Source organism: Myotis daubentonii, chromosome 7 (genome assembly GCF_963259705.1).
Source record: "Myotis daubentonii chromosome 7, mMyoDau2.1, whole genome shotgun sequence".
Taxonomy (NCBI): domain Eukaryota; kingdom Metazoa; phylum Chordata; class Mammalia; order Chiroptera; family Vespertilionidae; genus Myotis; species Myotis daubentonii.
The window spans coordinates 80,435,784-80,454,500 of NC_081846.1; the positions used below are offsets into that span (position 1 = coordinate 80,435,784).

General features: G+C 44.0%; 2 protein-coding genes across 3 annotated transcripts in view; one reads left to right on the plus strand and one right to left on the minus strand.

Annotated features, from left to right (window-relative positions):
- Window positions 1-11,222, plus strand: part of LYPD1 (LY6/PLAUR domain containing 1) — a 38,612-nt gene extending 27,390 nt beyond the window's left edge. For both annotated transcript variants that reach the window (XM_059704635.1, XM_059704634.1), the window contains one exon: window positions 9,849-11,222. In XM_059704635.1, the coding sequence (XP_059560618.1) occupies window positions 9,849-10,084 (236 nt within the window). In that variant the 3' untranslated portion in view covers window positions 10,085-11,222. The remainder of the gene's footprint in view (window positions 1-9,848) is intronic.
- GPR39 (G protein-coupled receptor 39) overlaps window positions 9,404-18,717 on the minus strand; it is a 182,732-nt gene continuing 173,418 nt past the window's right edge. Inside the window, exon 2 of the mRNA XM_059704633.1 lies at window positions 9,404-11,013. Within this exon, the coding sequence (XP_059560616.1) occupies window positions 10,496-11,013 (518 nt within the window). The 3' untranslated portion in view covers window positions 9,404-10,495. The remainder of the gene's footprint in view (window positions 11,014-18,717) is intronic.

Here is an 18,717-nt window from a genome sequence, read left to right on the forward strand (position 1 = left end):
GCAGCTATTCTAAAGCTAGGATTCCTGATTTCAAATCCTGGCTCTACCATATAATTATCTGCATGGCCCCTAAGCAAATCACTTAACCTCTCTCTGCCTCAGTTTCACCATTGTGTCATTATTGCTAGAGTTATTACAGTGATTAAATAAGTTAATATCTGTAGAACTTTTTATATTTGATAAATGTATATAGTGTGAAATGATCACCGCAATAAGTCTAGTTAACATCCATAGCTTTAAATTTTTCCTTGTGATGAGGATTTGTATGATTTTATCTCTTAGGAAACTTTCAAATATGCAATACAATATTAACTAGTCTCTGTGCTGTACATTATCTCTCCACTAGAGGCCCGGTGCTCAGATTCATGCACTGGTGGGGTCCCTCGGCGTGGCCTGCGGGGATCAGCCAAAACCAGCAGTCCAACATCCCCCAAGGGATGTAGTAGTGCACAAAGCAGCAGGCGGCCAGGGAGGAGCCTGAGCCCGGGCTGGGTGCTGCACCACTCCCGCTCATCCCAGGCCTGCTGCGCCTGCTGCTGCCACCACTCAGTAGGCTTGCTGCTGCTCTGCTGCAGGCACTGCTGCAGCTGCACTTGCCAACCATGAGCCCGGCACCAGGCACCCGTCGGTCAGCTGAGCAGTGCTTCTGCTGTGGCAGTGCACTGACCACCAGGGGGAAGCTCCTGCATTGAGCATCTTCCCCCTGATGATCAGTGCCTGTCATGGCAACTGGTCGATTTGGTCAACCAGTTGCTTAGGCTTTTATATATATACTAGAGGCCCGGTGCACAAAAATTTGTGCACTCAGGGGGATCCCTCAGCCCGGCCAATGCCCTCTTGCAGTCTGGGACCCCTCGGAGGATGTCCACCTGCTGGCTTATGCCCGCTCCCTCGGGGATCGGGCCCAAGCTGGCAGTCAGACATTCCTCTGGCAGCCCGGCAGCCCTCAGGGGATGTCCACTTACCAGCAGGGAGCAGACCTAAGCTGCAGTTGGACATCCTTAGTGCTGCTGAGGAGGCGGGAGAGGCTCCCGCTACTACCACTGTGCTGGCAACCATCAGCCTGGCTTGTGGCTGAGCAGAGCTCCCCCTGTAGGAGCGCACTGGCCACCAAGGACAGCTCCTGCATTGAGCATCTGCCCCCTGGTGGTCAGTGTGTGTCAAAGTGACCAGTCATTCCCAGTCGTTCTGTTGTTAGGGTCAATTTGCATATTACCCTTTTATTATATAGGACTAGAGGCCCAGTGCACGAAATTCATGCAAGAGTAGGCCTTCCTTACCCCAGCTGCTAGCACCAGCTTCCCTTTGGCACCCAAGACCAGGCTTCCCTTGTAGACCCAGCTTAATCCGGAAGGTCATCTGGAAGGACATCTGGTCTAATTAGCATATTATGCTTTTATTATTATAGACTAGAGGCCTAGTGCATGGATTTGTGCACCGGTGGGGTTCATTTGCCTGGCCTGCACCCTCTCGCAATCTGGGACCCCTCAGGGAATGTCGGATTGCCAGTTTCAGCCCCGATCCCCGCAGGCCAGGCCGTGGGACCCCACTGATGCACGAATCCATGCACCAGCCTCTAGTATGAGATTCATCAGTCTATTCCATGTTTCTATGCCGGTGCATAGAGCATCTGCCCTCTGGTGGTCAGTGCTTGTTATAGCTACCAGTTGAATGGTCCAACAATTGCTTAGGGTTTTATATAGATAGATAGATAGTTTAATTATTTTGTAACTGAAAGTTTATAGTTTTGGACCCCTTCACCCATTCCATTCACCCCTACCCCCCCCCCCATTCTCTGCCTCTGGTAACTACCAGTGTGTTCTCTGTGTCTATGAGCTGGGGCTGTTTTAGATTCCACATATACGTGATATAATATGGCATTTGTCTTTCTCTGTTTGAGTTATTTCTCTTAGCATATTGCCCTCCAGATCCATCCATGTTGTCACAAATGGCAGTATTTTATTCTTTTTTATGGCTTTATAGTGGTTAATTATATCTTCTTTATCCATTCAGCAATCTATGGACACTTAGGTTGTTTCCATAGCTTAGCTATCTATACTAATAAAAGCCTAGGTGGTCCTAACACCCTCGCACGTGACATCATCACAAGATGGCTGCCACAAGATGGCTGCACCCACAGTGGAGGCAGGGCCTGGCGGCTGCTCCATTCAGTAAGACCTGGGGTCCTGCAAGACTGCGCTGCGCAGAGGAGGCAGGTTCTGGCAGAGGAGGTGGGTTGCAGCAGGGGAGGGCAGTTGAGGGCAATTGGGCCAGCAGGTTAGGGCACTTGGGGGTGATCAGCCTGGCAGGGGAGGGCAGTTGGGGGCGATCAGGTCAGCAGGGGAGCAGTTAGGGGGCCATCAGGCTGACAAGCAGAAGCGGTTAAGGGCTATCAGGCAGGCAGGCAGGCAGGCGAGTGGTTAGGAGCCAGCAGTCCCAGATTGTGAGAGGGTTGTCCGACTGCCAGTTTGTGAGAGGGATGTCCTAAAGCAGCAGTCGGACATCCCCCGAGGGGTCCCAGATTGGAGAGGGTGCAGGCCAGGCTAAGGGACACCCCCCTCCCCATGCACAAATTTCATGCACCAGGCCTCTAGTTACAAATAATGCTATAATAAACATAAGGGGTGCACATATCTTTTCAAATTAGTATTTTTTGTTTTCTTCAGATAAATACCCGTAAGTTGAATTTGCTGGATGATATGATAGTTCTATTTGTAACTTTTTCAGGAATTTCCATACTGTTTCCTATCATGACTGTACCAATTTACATTCCCACCAAAAGTACACAAGGGTTCTATTTTCCCCAAATTCTCACCAACACTTATTTCTTATCTTTTTGGTAATAACCATTCTAAAAGGTGTGAGGTGATATCTCATTGTGGTTTTGATTTGCATTTTCCTGATGATTCGTGATGTTGAGCATCTTTTCATGTACCTTTTGGCCATTGTATGACTTTTGTCAAAAAACGTCTATTCAAATCTTCTGCCTGTTCTTTAATTTGATTTTTTGTTTGGTTGATTATGTTGTGTTTTTTATTGTGTGTGTGTGTTTTTTTTTGGGGGGGGGGTGTTGTTTTTTCCAATTGAGTTATATGAGTTCTTTATATATCTTTGGGTATTAACCCCTTATGAGGTATATAATTTGCAAATATTTTCTCAAATTCAATAGATTGCCTTTTATTTTGTTGATGGTTTCCTTTGCTATGAAAAAGTTTTTAATTTGATTTAGTCCCATTTGTTTATATTACACTTTCATTGCCTTTATTTGGGTGTGAGATAAAAAAAAATCATTGCTAAGATCAATGTCAGTGTCAGGGAGCTAGCTACCTATGTTTACTTTAAGGAGTTTTGTGGCTTCAAGTCTTATGTTCAAGCATTTAATCCCTTTTGAGTATAAAATAGTTTCTTTTTTTTTTCTTAATGTGGCCATCCAGTTTTCCCAATACCATTTATTAGAGAGATTACCTTTTCCCATTGTGTATTATTGGCTACTTTGTTATAAATTAATTAAACATAGGGTTGTTGTTTCTTGTTTTTGTTTTTTTGTTGTTTTTCTTTTTTTATTGTTTTTTTTTTCTGGGTTCACCATTCTGTTCCATTGATCTGTAAGTTTTTATGTCAATATTATACTGTTTCAAGTAGCTTTGTCATATAGTTTGAAATCAGAAAGTGATTTCCAGCTTTGTTCATCCTTATCAAGATTGCTTTAGCTATTTAGGGTTTTTTGTGGTTCCATACATATTTTAGGATTATTTGTTCTATTTCTGTAAAAAATTTTATTGGAATTTTGATAAGGATTGCATTGAACCTTTACATTGTTTTGGGTAGTATGAACAGTATTCATTCTTCCAGTTCATAAGATAAATGGAATATCATTCCATTTATTTGCATCATCTTTAATTTCTTTCATCATTGTCTTATAGTTGTCAGTGTACAGGTCTTTCACCTTTTTGTTTAAATTTATTCCTAGGTACTTTACTCTTTTTGATGCAATTGTAAATGGAATTGTCTTCCTAATTTCTCTTTCTGATAGTTCATTTTTATTGTATAGAAATGTAACAGATTGTTGTATATTGATTTTTATATCCTGTAATTTTACTGAATTTATTTAGTTCTTCATTTTTGGAGTCTTTAGAATTTTGATTACATATATATGTAATATGTCATCTGTAAATAGTGACATTTTTGCTTCTTCCTTTCCCATTTGGATGCCTTTTATTTCTTTTCTTAGGTAATCGCTTCAGCTAGAACTCCAACGCTTTGTTGAATAAAGTGGCAAGTGTGTACATTCTTGCTTTGTTTCTGATTTTAGAAGGAAAGCTTTTAGCTTTTCAATGTTGAATATGATGTTATAAGCTTGTTGGATATGATATTATGTTAAGGTACATTTCCTCTATATCCACTTGGTTGTGAGTTATCATAAATGGATGTTAAATTTTGTCATATGTTTTTTCTGCATCTGTTGAGTATAGATGATTTTTATCTTTGATTTTGTTAATGTGGTGTATCACCTTGATGGATTTGTGTGTGTTAAAGCTATTCTTGCATCCCTGGAATAAATCTCATATGATCATGAAGTATTAGTTCTTTTAATGTATTGTAGAACTTTCTTTGCTAATATTTTGTTGAGTATTTTGCAGCTGTTTTCATCAGGGATATGGCCTATAATTTTCTTTTCTTGTGGTGTGTTTGGCTGGTTTTGGTATCAGGGTAATGCTGGCCACATAAAATGAGTTTGTAAGTGTTCCCTCCTCTTTTATTTTTTGGGGAGAGTTTGGGAAGGACTGGTACTAATTTTTCTTTGAATGTTAGGTAGAATTCACCTGTGAAGCTGTCTGGTTCTGGACTTTTGTTTGTTGGAGGATTTTTGACTATTGAATCAATCTCCTTACTAATTAGTCTGATTCGATTTTTTATTCATGAATCAGTCTTGGCAGGTTATGTTTATAGGATTTTTTTCATTTCTTCTAGTTTGTACAATTGTTGGTGTGTAATTGTTCATAGTAGTCTTTTATGATGCTTTGTATTTCTGTGGCATCCGTTTTAGGTCTTTATTCATTTCTGATTTTGTTTCCTCATTTTTTCTTGGGGAGCGTAACTAAAGGTTTGTCAACTTTGTTTCTATTTTTAAACAACCAACTCTTGGTTTCATTGATATTTTTAGTTTCTAGTTCATTTATTTCCACTCTGATATTTATTTCCTAGCTTGGATGAACTTTGGACTTAATGTTTTTCTTCTTTTTGTAGTTCTCTGATGTGTAATGTTAAATTGTTTGAGACTTTTCTTGTTTGTTGAGATAGGCATTTATCTCTATGAACTTCACTCCTAGAACTACTTTTGCTATATCCCTTAGATTATGGTATGCTGTCTCACTTTCATTGGCCTCAAGGTTGTTGTGTTTTTTTTTATTTTTCCTTTGTTTTCTTTTTTTCTTTTGGTCAGAAAACATTTTTTAAGATTCATTTTTTGTCCCAACATATGACCTATGCTGGAAAATATTGCATGTGTACTTGAGAAAAATGTGTATTCTCTTGCTTTTGGATGGTTTTCTTGACTGTGTGTGTGTGTATATACATATATAGTCCATGTTGTCTAATGTGCCTTTTAAGGCCAATGTTTCCTTATTGATTTTCTGTCTGGATGATATATCCATTCATGCTAGTGGTATATTAAAGTCCCCTACTATGATTGTATTGCTGTCTATTTCTCCCTTTTGCTCTATTAATATTTGCTTTATATATTTAGCTGCTCCTATATTGGGTACATAAATATTTGCAAATGTTATATTCTCTTGTTGGATTGATCCTTTACCATTATCTAATGATATGCAATCTTGGCCTCTTATTTCAGTCTTTGTTTTAAAGTTCATTTTGTCTGATATAACCATAGCTACCCTAGCTTGCTTTGGGCTTCCATTTGCATGGACTATTTTTCCCACCCCTTCATAATCTGGATGTGTCCTTGCATCTGAAGTGAGCTTCTTGTAGGCAGCATATGGGATGGGTCTTATTTTTCTGTGTTTTTTTTTTAATCCATTTAGCCACTTTGTCTTTTCATTAGATAATTTAGTCCATGTATATTTAAAGTAATTATTGACAGGCATATACTTATTGCCATTTTGTTAATTATTTTCTGTCTGTTTTGTAGTTCTTCTGGCCCTTTTTATTTCCTTGCTTTCTTCCTTTGTGGTTTGATGACTTTCTTTAGTGGTATGTTTAGATTCCTTTCTCATTATCTTTTTTTGTATCTATAGGTCTTTGCTTTGTGGTTAGCATGAGGCTTACACAAAACTTATATTTATCAGATAAATGATTCATCTTCATCTCATTAAGGTTTTATTTTCTAAGTTTTATCTTGTTCTTTTATTTCTTCATTTTTCTTGACTCTATTTTAAGTTGGTCACAATTTAAGTCTGAATGCATCATAAAGCTCTACATTTTTATTCTCCTCCCCAAAAAACATTTCATGTTTTTGTTATTACATTTTACACCTTTTTATCTGGTGTATGTCTTAACTAATTATTGTAGTTATTGTAACAACATCTTTTAACCTTCATACTACCTTTGCTTTTAAGTGATTAATACACTAACTTTACTATATATTTACCTTTAGCAATGGATTTATACTTTCACATGTTTTCTTGTTATTAATTAGCATCTATTCCTTCAGCTTATGAAAGTCCCTTTAACATTTCATGTAATTATGGTTTAGTAGTGATGAACTCCTTTAGCTTTTACTTGTCTGGAAAAGTCTTTTTTTAAAAAAAATCTTTATCACTCTTTTAGTTCTAATAACTTTGCCAGGTAGGGTATTCTTGGTTGGAATGTTTTCTTTTAGTACTGTTAAGATTTTGCCACTCCCTTCTGGCCTGGAAAATTTCTGCTGAAAAATCCGATAGCTTCATGGGGGTTCCTTTGTACATAAGTTTTTCTCTTTCTACTATCAAGCTCCTCTCAATGTCTTGAACTTTTTAATTGTAATATGCCTCCGTCTGTCTCTCTTTGGGTACTTCTCATTTGGAACTCTGCCTTTCCTGTCGGTATGTCTGTTTCCTTCCCCAGGTTAGTAAAGTTTTCAGTTAGTACTTGTTCAAGTAAATTTTCTGCCTCTGCCTCTCTTATCTTCTGGAACTCCTATAATGTGAATGCTAGTCCACTTGATGTTGTCCTTTAAGATATCTTAACTTTTTTTCATTCTATTTCTTTTGGCTGCATTGATTGGATGAATTCCACTGCCCTGTCTTTGAGCTGACGGACCCTACTGCTTTATCTAATCTGCTGTTGAACACTTTGGTGTATTTTTCCATCCAGTTACTGTATTCATCTCTTCTGTAATTTCTCTTTGGTACTTTGTTTTCTGTCTCTTGGTTGAAATTCTAACTGTATTCACCCATTCTACTACCTAGTTCAGTAAGCCGTTTTATGACCATTACTTTGAACTCTTTATCAGGTAAATGATTTATCTTCATCTCATTAAGGTTTTATTTTCTGAAGTTTTACCTTCCTTTGTTTCTTCATTTCTTAAGTCTCTGTGCTAGTTTCTAGGATTAGATCAAAAAGCTCCCCCTCTTCCAGTCTCAAATGCTTGGCCTTGTGTTAGAGATGAACCTTATCACTCAAACCTGCCCTAGCTCTTGATTGTCTCTGGCACCTTGTGATTGCCCAAGCCACCTGTTTTTTAAAAGTTCCCAGTGGTGTAGGATGTGCCACAATCAGCCAGTATCCCAAAGAGGAGGAACTCGGTCAGCACCTAGATTCAGTCTGATTGGGAGCCAGACCCTCAAGTAGCTTTAAAAATATACAGCCCTGTGGGACCAATGTTAAGCTCCAATGGCCACCAGAGGCAAGAAACTGGAGGTATCTGCTGGCAGTTGCAAAATTCAAGGCTCCCCTCATGCATTATATAACTAACCTACCTCATCACTGATGCTGAGCCCTGCAAAGTTAGGCTTAAGAACAAATCCTCAGCCATGTCACTAAGTAAAGATGCAAATTGTAGAACAGCATATAGGATGCGATGCTATTCATAAATGCGTGTGCGCGCACACACTTTATTTCTCCAAGGGCATATATATAAATGCATAGAAACAGGCCTGAAAGGAAGCATCTGAAACTGATAAGAGTGCTTACCTCTGAGGAGAACCTGGGATTGGAAGTGCTGGTCACCTTATCTGAATGTTTTTCACTGTGGAAATTATATTCAATAAGTATTTTTGAATTTTTAATATTTACTTAAAGGAAAATGTTTTCTAAAGTTGAACTGACAAATAGTGTTTTTAATATTTAAGAATAAAAAGATAGTGAGCAAAACTTAATTCCCTACCATGGGCAATAGAAAATGCAGAGACTATATAGCATGTTCCTTAGAAATTAAATAGTGCCTCTTCTCTCCCCCTGCCCCCACACATATCCTTTGTCCACAGGCATTATCTTACCAGAGGATCTACTTCCAGGATTTTCTAATGGTGTTAGAAAAGCAATCCTTACAGATGTATATAGAAAAAAAATGACCAAACTGTGTTTTAATGTAAAATCTGAGGCACTTCTTTACCTCCTTCTTGGAAGTTTTGGGCAGTTTGTCTTTACTGTTTCTCCTGCACCTAAAGAAGCCATTCTCAGGGAAGTGGGGGAAGGAGCCTCAAACCAAAGCAACCCCTGCAAACACACACCTACGGGGTGCCAGAGGAACACCCTGGCCACTGCCAGAACGTATCCTGCTGCTGTGCAGGGCAGCAGAGAGGTAAGGCCATTCACTTCGAGGACAAACTTTAGCATTACAAGTTATGTCTCAGTCAAAAACTTGATACAAAAGAGCCACACAAACCCCAAAGGCTATCTTCAGAGTAAAGCCTCCCCACACCTAAAAGAAAACAAAACCACTCTGGTTTATTGGCTATCTGCTTTGCTATATAGACAGTCATATAGACTTGATGGCATAGAGCCAGAATACTAGGTGCAAATACATTTCAGTTGTGTGACTTTGGGCCAGTCAGCTGAACCTCTCTTGCCTAAGGCACCCCATCTATAAAATGGGGATGACCACGGGGCCTCTCCGGAAAGTAGTGAAGGATCTAGGACGCCAGGACGCCACAGCTCTGAAGAGTGCCTGGCATGCAGGAAAGCACTTACATAAGCTGAGCTGTTAGCATCAGAATTGATGTACTTCCAGCTTTAGGAAGTCATGGGATAGTCCAAGACCCCCTAATTTGAACGCTGTGCTGCAATGTGGACATGACTCCTGTCCTCCTCAAGGTGAGCCCACCAGTCTGTGTGCCCCCAAGGTGAGATGCTCACTGGGCAAATGACCATGTGTTCTACAGGCAAGCTTCTTCCCTGAGAGCAAGGCTGTTCTGCACACATGGAGAAATCAGGGCCCCTTACTAGGGATCTGATCTATCCCACTGGGACTTGGTCTTTATTGAGAACATTCCATGATTTAATAAAAACATCGTGGAGTGCCATCTCTCTGTGTCGCTGATAGTGATAATAGAGGTGAGATCTAGGCAAACAGCTTGTGGTCCTCTCTAGCATGAAATAGTTCGAGCAGCAACAAGGTAAAAGGCTCTGTATCTAGTACACAGTGTGAATTATGACTTTTAAAAAGGTGGACTTTGATTTGACAGCTCTTTATTCGCTGGCAGTGCATCTCAGATCGCTTTTGGAACAATCGTGTCCAAACGGTGCAATGAGGACTGCCTTCTTCCCCGTGCACCTGGTGTATTGGGGAGGCTCAGCAAAAGAACCCAAAGCGCCCCCTGCCCCACCCGGGCTCTGGGCTGGAGGGGGAGGAAGGATGGCGCTGTCCGCTGCCAGCACAGCTTAACCCAGCTCCTTTGCGCATGTTGCAGGGATCATGTATCGCAAGTCGTGTGCCTCCTCCGCAGCCTGCCTCATCGCGTCGGCCGGGTACCAGTCCTTCTGCTCCCCCGGGAAGCTGAACTCGGTGTGCATCAGCTGCTGTAACACCCCTCTGTGCAACGGGCCACGGCCCAAGAAGAGGAGCAGCTCGGCCTCCACCCTCCGGCCAGGGCTGCCCGCCACCATCCTGCTCCTCAAAGTAGGCCTCTTCCTGGCGCGCTGCTGAATGAGAGCGCGCCCGCTGCATCGTCTCCTGGCTCCCGCTCCGGTCCATGGCTCTCTGGGCATGCTTTGATTCTGGGTAGGGAGCCCGCGTTCTCTTTCCTTTAGTTCCTTTGCAAATAACGGAAGAGCTCAGCGTAAAACATTTTTGTAAGCTCTGAATAAATTCAGTCGGACTGAACTCTCAGTGTGTACTTAGAAGAAGGGAGGGGATGGCAGTCCCCGTCTGTAACCAGAGTCAAGGCGGCAGAATCAGCCTTAGGAGACCTGCAGGGGCATCTGCCTCCCCGAGGCCCCTGGCTCCCCCTCCTGTCCCCGGCGCGGGAGCAGGTGGTTTTGTCACAGCTGTGCGTGTGCGGGGAATGCTGCTGTCACCGCCCGGCTGGTTAGCGCTCCAGGCTTGCTAACCTGACATTCACACTTCATGCTCCTGAACACCATTCTCGGCTGCAGAACTGGCTGGTTTCGTCTGCCACTGGGGCTCTGGCGACTCGGGACTCGATGGCTGGGCCTCAGCCTCGGGCTTGGCCTCGGCCTGGCTCTGAAACGTGCTTAGGGAAACCTGGCGCGTGGTCCTGGCGGAGGAACCGCGCCGGGACGCGAGGCGGAGGAGCGGGCGGCGCGAACGGGCGCTGTCGGTGGGCGAGGAGGAGGCGGCCAGGCTCCGCAGGCGCCGCTCCTGGTTGGCGTGCTGCAGGGTCAGGCGGCAGCGCAGCACCTGCCAGAACACGGCGCGGAACTGCCGCGAGGACACGTTGTACAGCAGCGGGTTGATGACCGAGCTCAGGTAGAAGAAGGTGTCGGAGAACGGGAGCAGGGTCATGTACGCCTGGAAGTAGGACCGGGTCCAGTCGTGCTTGGGCCGGGAGGCAGCCATGATCCTCCGGATCTGGTTGGGCATCCAGCAGATGGCCAAGGTCAAAACGATCAGCCCTGAGCAGGCAGGTGGGGGGAGAGACAGAAACACAGCATGAGAACAACACAGCCATCCAGTTTTTACCCCTCCGTGCTCTGCTCACCGGCCCCGAAACGGGACCGTTTTCCAATGTTGGGTTTGACAGCTTCCGCAAAAAATGTCCCATCGTTTCAGGGCTGGGGGAGTTGACTGTATGAAAGACCATTAAATGCTTTAGACAGTTTATCGGTACCTGTTAACGCCTGTTAATTTAAAAATTGTTTGTGTGTCCAGAAAGCATTTTATGTAGTCTTTTAATCTCATATCTTTGGTTTTTTTTTAAAAAAAAATCGATGTATACAGTATATCCACATCAGGTGAAACATTTGCATTTTAAAGAAGAGGCAATGGCATCTTCCAGACAAAGGGAAATGGTAACAAAGAAGCATTTTAGTGACACCGCTCTCACATTCCGTTTGTAGAGAAGCAAAGTCAGGACGAGCCTGCCACTGAGAAATTTTTTACATACATTAGGTTTGCACACCTGTAATTATAATGCTCAGATCTGCAACAGCGATTGTCTTATTTAAAAATATTTTAAAAGAAACAATTATCCAAACACAATGGAAACTATAAAAACTTCCTTCATGCTCAGCCAGTAGATGCTCATTGCCGTGTGGCGCCGAGCAGAGGCTGATCGCCTGGACATGTGTCCGGGTGCCCACATGTCTGCATTCCAACTTACACAATCATCGCTATTTCTGTGACCTCTGCCAGAGAAAGATTCGGTTGGGCCACAGTCAACTGATATCACAAGTTTCATGAGCATTTATTCTACAGTGACCATCCTCCCCACCTCCCCCCCCCCCCAAGAAAAAAAAACAACAACAAGCAGCAGGTGAGGTGGGAGGGTGGGCAAGGGACCAGAAGGTAAGTGAGCAGAGCTGAAATCCTAAAGCTGTGTTTTGGATCTCCAGAAATGCTTCATCCTGCTCCTAAATTTGAATAATAAGGGGAAATTCACATTTTACAAACCCTCTGATTTCTAGGAAACCACAGGAAAGTGATTGTTGGCAATGGTCCCTTCCTGCCTCTGACCGACAGTAAATATTTCACTAATTAATGCTCCAGGAAAAACGGCCATGTTTACCCATCCAGGGTGGGCCCTTCTGCACGCTCTCGCCTGAGCATCCCTTGCCTGGTGGCATAGTGGCCGTAGGTGTATTCTCTGGCACTGAAATAACCCAGTTTCCCCCCAAGTACAAACCCTCCACAAATCCCAGCTTAACAGAGAATGTAGGAACTCTGTTACCAGGCAAAGAGAATGTAGGAACTCTGTTACCTGTTAATTTCCAAGGGTTTCTCCAGTCAAATCTCAGCCCAAGCTTGAAATACAACCCAATTTGCTTATTTCCTTACTTTGAATTTGCTACCTTGAAAACACTCAGTAAATCTAAAAATAAAGCAGGCAAAGTCACATATGGATAAGATGAAAAGGCAAAAGAGATCATCTTAAGTCAAGGATGTATTCTGAATCACCTAGTTACAGCAGCTGGATGGGAACACAAATCAACATTTTTCTGATTAAAAAAAAAAAACTTTCGGAGGAAATTGGGGGCTTTTTTGCACTGATTTCAGAAGCACAGGCGTTCCCAGCCCCCTGTGCTATTCCATCTGGGTTTTTAAGTCATTTCTCCTTGTTTTGATCTCATGCAGCTCTGACTGAAAGGATCCTCTCATTAACTGCCTCGCCACACCTAGGGGAGCTATGTCTTCACAAAGTTTTAACTTTCTCTCTTCCCTGCCACTGACTTTCAGAGAACAAGTACAGCTGTCTTCGTCTGAGGACTTATTTCCTAGAATGGAAATCAAGCACAGGGTTAGATCAGTGCTGTGCTACACCGTAGGAGGCTGTACGTCAGGCGGTAAGAATAGGGAAAGGCAGTAAGAAACTGCCTTGCACTTTCCACAGCGTGAACATAGCACAGTTTTTAAAGTCGGTGGAAGAAAGTGAGAAAAGGCAGGGCTGTGGGTGGGTGGGGAGAAGGCATCAAAGTGGTGTTCTCCTGCTCTGCCTGCTCCTGTCCCATTCATCTCTTATTTCCATGACCCTGTTCTTCTGTTACCTTCGCCCCCTTCGCCTGGCACCAAATGTCCTTGATTGATCCTCCCGTCAAAAGAAGCAGAGTCAGTAAAAAACAAGACCCCAGCACCCGGTATGAGGCAGGGGTAGCGGTCGACAAAGAGTTGTGGCCTGGTTTATAGTTGTAGCCAGGAGAGAACTCTTGCTCTGAAATCGAAATGAGCTAAAGTAGGTAAGTGAGAAATACCTTAGTCTGAAAAAGTAGCAGGCCTGAGGTTCCTCAATGATGAGAAAAAGAAGGGAAATCTTGGCTTCCTGGCTGTAGAAGTAGGTAGATGTGACACCAAATACAAACATGGACAATAAGAGCCAAGGAGCTGAGTTAGACATGGACCGGGATTCCAGATTAGGCATCCAACAGGTCTTGAGCTGTAAGTAAGAATAATGCCACATTTCAGTGGGTTTTCCCTATGTCAGGTTCTGCGCTAAGCATACTCTGCTAATTTCCTATGCATTCCTCGCTTCTGATAACAACCTGGTAAGATGAAAATTGTTGTCATCTTCACCTTACAGATGCAGGTGAGTCTCAGACAAGGTTAGCGAGGACACATGCTTGCCGAACTTCAAAATCCAAGATAAGTGCTTTTTCCTCAAAGACATAATATTGTCTGTTTCTCCTATTTCCAGTTTGAAAAATATAGACAACACGGGGAAGTAAGCATGAGCCATAATTCTACCATGCAAAGTGCATGTAAAGTGGCACTGTCCACTAGAAATATAACATAACCCACATGGGATTTTAAAATTCCAAGTAGCCACATTAAAAAAAAAAAGACGGGAAATCAATCTAATAACAGCCTCTGAAATCCAATACACCCAAACATTTTCATTCCACATGTACTTTCAACATGTAATCAACCTAAGTCTTCAAAACCCAGTGTGGCTTCTCTGTTTACAGCCTATTTCATTTAGGACCAGCAAGAGGTGGCTGGTGGCTACAGCACAGGTTAAATAGCCTTCGTAGCCACCCCCCCACCTTCAAAATAGCAGGGCTCCCTATTTCCTCCTGTTCCCATTTCCCCACCTGCCCCCCTTCCCAGCCACATACCCAGACAGTCCTGTCACACCAAGGACACCCCTGGCCTGAATTTATCTTCCTCAGGTTCTGACCATGCAACCCAGGTTGATCCTCAGCCATGGTGTAGACACATTTTACCCATCCTTTCGCATAAAGCCTTCCATATGAAGGGGGCTACTAGTTAGCTAAAGCCTAAAGAATAATGAAAGCACACATTTCTATTTTGCATCGCTCTTTCTAAACCTTACCTAGTCACTTTGGAATAGCACGGATTGTGCCAAATCCCTGGCAAGGATGTTGGGGTATACTTCCTCTACCTCTACGAGAGGTGGGGAAAGTGGCTGGTGTCTTCCCCCCGGTGTGTGTGAGAGAATTTTGTTCTGGGAAAATGGAGCATTGGGCTTATAGGTACAGCCAACAACAGATGAGAGGTGTGTGCCCGTGGGCGATGTCACAGAGGGCGACGCAGCCAGCATCCTTGTAAAGTATGTCATTTTATAAGGGTAGGTGATTGCTCACTTTTACATTTGAAAAAAAGTTCATTATTTCACATGACACATTGTTGAGAATAAACACCTCATCCAAAGGTGGTTTTATTCTGGCTGTTTGCAACTGGTTCAGCTCCAGTCCCCACTTTGTCTCTGGGGCTGAGACAAAGCTTTAAAGTGTTATTCACGCCTTAATAGAGCATATTAAAGATTTGACTAACTTTACATTTGGCTCCAATCAATTTGGACTTGTATATTACACTTGGAAAAATCTATAACGCTTTGGTCTGTGTGGTGTAACGTGCAGCCCGCAGTTAAATAACTTGAGCGTGAACTTGAATGGAGATCAGTGAACTGAACCCAGTCATGTAAAGTAGGTAAACAGTTTTAACTGAATTATTGATAGATCTGCATTGTACTCCAGACAGCCTTGCACTCTGGGTTAAGAAATACCTTCAGATTTTATCTTTTTTTTCCCTCCATATAAAGTACTTCCATTTTTCTTCTCTGATCACTACACTAAAATGACAAGAGCCATTAGACGGTGACACAGACTTGTTCTCTGCAGAGTGAAGTTGTTTAAGAGGCAGAAGGAATGCCCACGTGCAGCAGCAGCCCGCATCGAGCCTGGCATTTCCGCAGCATCCAGCTCGGATTAGTCTGCAGAAGCGCACTAAGCCACCGCCAGAGACCGCCTGCCTTCATACACCTGACTGGGCTCCACTTGATCCCCTCTAACCTTTAAAGTGAAGGCAGCTATTTGTGTGTCCCCAGAACTTCTCTCAGAATCATCAGAGAGCCGGAGACAGGAGAGAGACCCACTGCAGAACCCCTTTATCCCACAGATGTCGGGACAGGCGAAGTGATTCACTGGGGATCTCAGGGGAGGGAGGGGAGAGGATGCCTTTGATCTTGCCATACTGCGCAGAACACTGAGTTCTACCCTAAATTGACAAACAAGCCCGTCGCATTTAAATGCAGTTTTGTTTTCCAGTTGTAGGCTCAAGTGCTGACATTCACAGCATGGAATGCCATGAGAGGCAGGGCCCTCTCAGACCCCAGGGAAAGTTGGCACATCTCAATATTCTGTCTGAATTGAGTCTTAGAACCGTGTCTCTCGAGAACAGGCACAGACAAAGCCCGGGAGTACAAGTACCCTCCTCCCGCCAAACACACACATATCCTTTTTAAAAAACTGATTTCACAGAGGAAGGGACAGAGGAACATCAACGATGAGAGAATCATTGATCGGCTGCCTCCTGCACACCTCCTATTGTGGATGGAGCCCTCAACCTGGGCATGTGCCCTGACTGGGAATCAAACCATGACCTCATAGGTTCATAGGTTGACACTCAGCCACTGAGCAACCCTGGCTGGGCTCACCCACCCTTTTTTGAAGTTTAATCAAAGGGAGCTGAAGAATGTTTAGAAAACAAAATATGATTCTACATCATGACTTGGTAACCAATCCTATAAGGACTGTATCCATCTGTCCATCCATTCATCTATCTGTCCATCCTTCTATGTATTTTACATAAGTATCTACTAGGAAAGAATACTTAGCTAGTACTAAGCAGAAAAAAAATCTGGACATTTGATCATTCCCTAAGCAAAGATATTTTCTGTGATTTAAAGAAATCCCAAAGATGTGCTGTCCCACCTGGTGTCGGAGTCCCATTTTACTGAATCGTTCAAGCTTTGGGGTTTCCGAGGGGGTGGTGAGTATGCTTTAGGATTCCTGTGACGAGTATAGTTTCCCCATCCTCTTCCTGCCCCAACATTCTAACTTCTCTCTAACCCTGGCTGTAGTGATCAGGAGTTAGATTGGCCCCATATACAGCCCAATTTAAGTTCTCTGGACTCTGTTTATTCACCCAACAAAGACTTTTTGAAGGGCTGGAACCTATTATAAACCCTGTTCTAGGCACTGATGTTAAAAAGCAGAGGAGACAGGGCAGCCACAGCCTGGTGATGGTGTGAAGGGTCATGAGAGCAGTCTAGACAGAGCATATGGCAGCAGTGAGGGGCTAGCTGACCTTCACACAGGGTGGGGCACTCAGAAAAATTAAGAGAGAGGAAGACTGAACCTGGAAAACAGCAGCCAGGCAAAGACACCGCATGAGCGAGGAATGCTATGTCTGCTAACCTTCTGAGAGCTGCAAGGCTTGGTGGGACCAGGACAAAGAGGAGGGGAGAGCCAGGAGGGCGGTTGGAGAGCACTCCATCAGGGTCTACAGACTGTAAATAACTTCGTCTAGTATGGTGAGCAACATCTGCTTGTCAACTGACATTTAAATAGCAATTGCCAGTAGGAGGTAAGAATATGGTTAGTTGAATGAAGAGCCATGAAGTGACAAATCCATCCAATAAAAGCTTTTAGCATTTTTCTCAATTTATATTTTGTGTTTGCCAATCTGCTTCTGCCCTCCAGTTGACACTGATGACACTCACTGACTCTGTCCAACACAAGGACCCCAAATCTGCACTGACCTTGATTTAGTCTCTAACCTCTGAGAGAATGGTTCTCAAGGGGGAGGGGTGTCCCTGGAACAGTAGCATCAGCCTCACCTAGGAACTTGTCAGAAATGCACATCAGGCCCCAATCCAGATGTAATGAATCGGTGTCTGGGGCCTGGCAGCCTGGGCTTCACAACCCACTGGTTGACTCTGATACTCAAATCTGAGAACCATTGAACTAACTGAGGTAGAGACCAAATCTGTGGGCATTTGGGGGCCCTATCACTGTCATGTGTTTGCTTTCAAAGCATCACATTGAGTGTCTGCAGTCTGAGCAGACAGAACTCCTCCCTCTAGTCCCTCTCCATGACAACCACCCGGCCAGTCCCTCTCAGTCCTGAGTGCAGCCCTCCCATGGTCCTGTCTCCCCACTTCTCTCCTTTGTTCCTCTGCTCCCTTCTCCCTGCTTCTTCCGTTTCCTCTGTTTCTTCTTTCTTTATGTTTCTCCAGTAGGTAAACCAATGGCTTCTATCCTTTCCCTTCTGTCTGTTTTTATTCCCCTTCCTCCCCTCCATCTTCTCCAGAGTTCACCACAAACCAAGCCATACACAGCTTTGCCTACGCTGCCAGCGCACATCTCTCGCTTCCCATCATTTTCTTGGATGACTTTGAGAAGGTGACTGCATCCGCTGCAGGCAAGTTCCTTAATCGCTAACAGGTGGCTGCCTGGGATGTGGTTGCCACTCATTGCCGAGTTTGCCAAAGAAAAGCAAGAGGCTTCGGAAGCCACACAGACAGGATGTGAGGGCTGTGGGCGTTGGCTGTGCACTGAGCCATCTCAGTGCCCTGTGCCCTCTGGCCATGCCAGGGCTTACCTGGACACCTGTGGTCACCTTCACAGTGACCCATCAGCTTAGTGACCTTCATTGACACTGGTCTGCCTTCTTGCCCTCTTTCCTACTGAGAAACGTTGTACAGGAGAAGACAGAGGGCTGTCGGGATTGGGTTTTCAGAGAAGGGCACAGGTCACAGCTTTAAATGATGAAGAGGCCACAGATGGCTGCTTCTGACCGTGAAGACAGATGGCCTGATGTCCTGTCCTCACTGCAACTATTTCATGGAGCCAGGAAAGGACTCTCTCCCCACTGTAGCCCCAACCACAACACGGAGGTCAGAGACCGATTCCTAATGGCCTGTAAGTTGCTCAGCATCCATCCATCTCTCTCTGCTCTGCAAGCTTCCATATAAGAAAAAGTGAATTGCTACCACAACATCAAGTCCTCCTGTTTGGAGCTGCAGGACAGCCACGTGCATGCAAATCCAGCAGCATGCAGGGCCATCGCTGTGGTTTCGTGCCTCTGTTCCGTGATGACTCCATGGCAAATGACTCATGGAACCATTAATAAATATTTTTCTACATGGATCTTGATTGTATGCACCTGTGTGGAGCTTTCTGTGTAAACAACCTTCCAACCCTACTGCTAGTCAAGTCCCCATGTTTGGTATAGCTGGTTCTCAGCAGGACACAGCCCAGGAGTGGGTGGTGGTCATGAGGGCCATGGCCCCCCCATGCCAGCGGGGAAGCTGTGGACTGTGTGATGGCTGGGCCAGCCACCAGTGGATCAACTGAGACCAC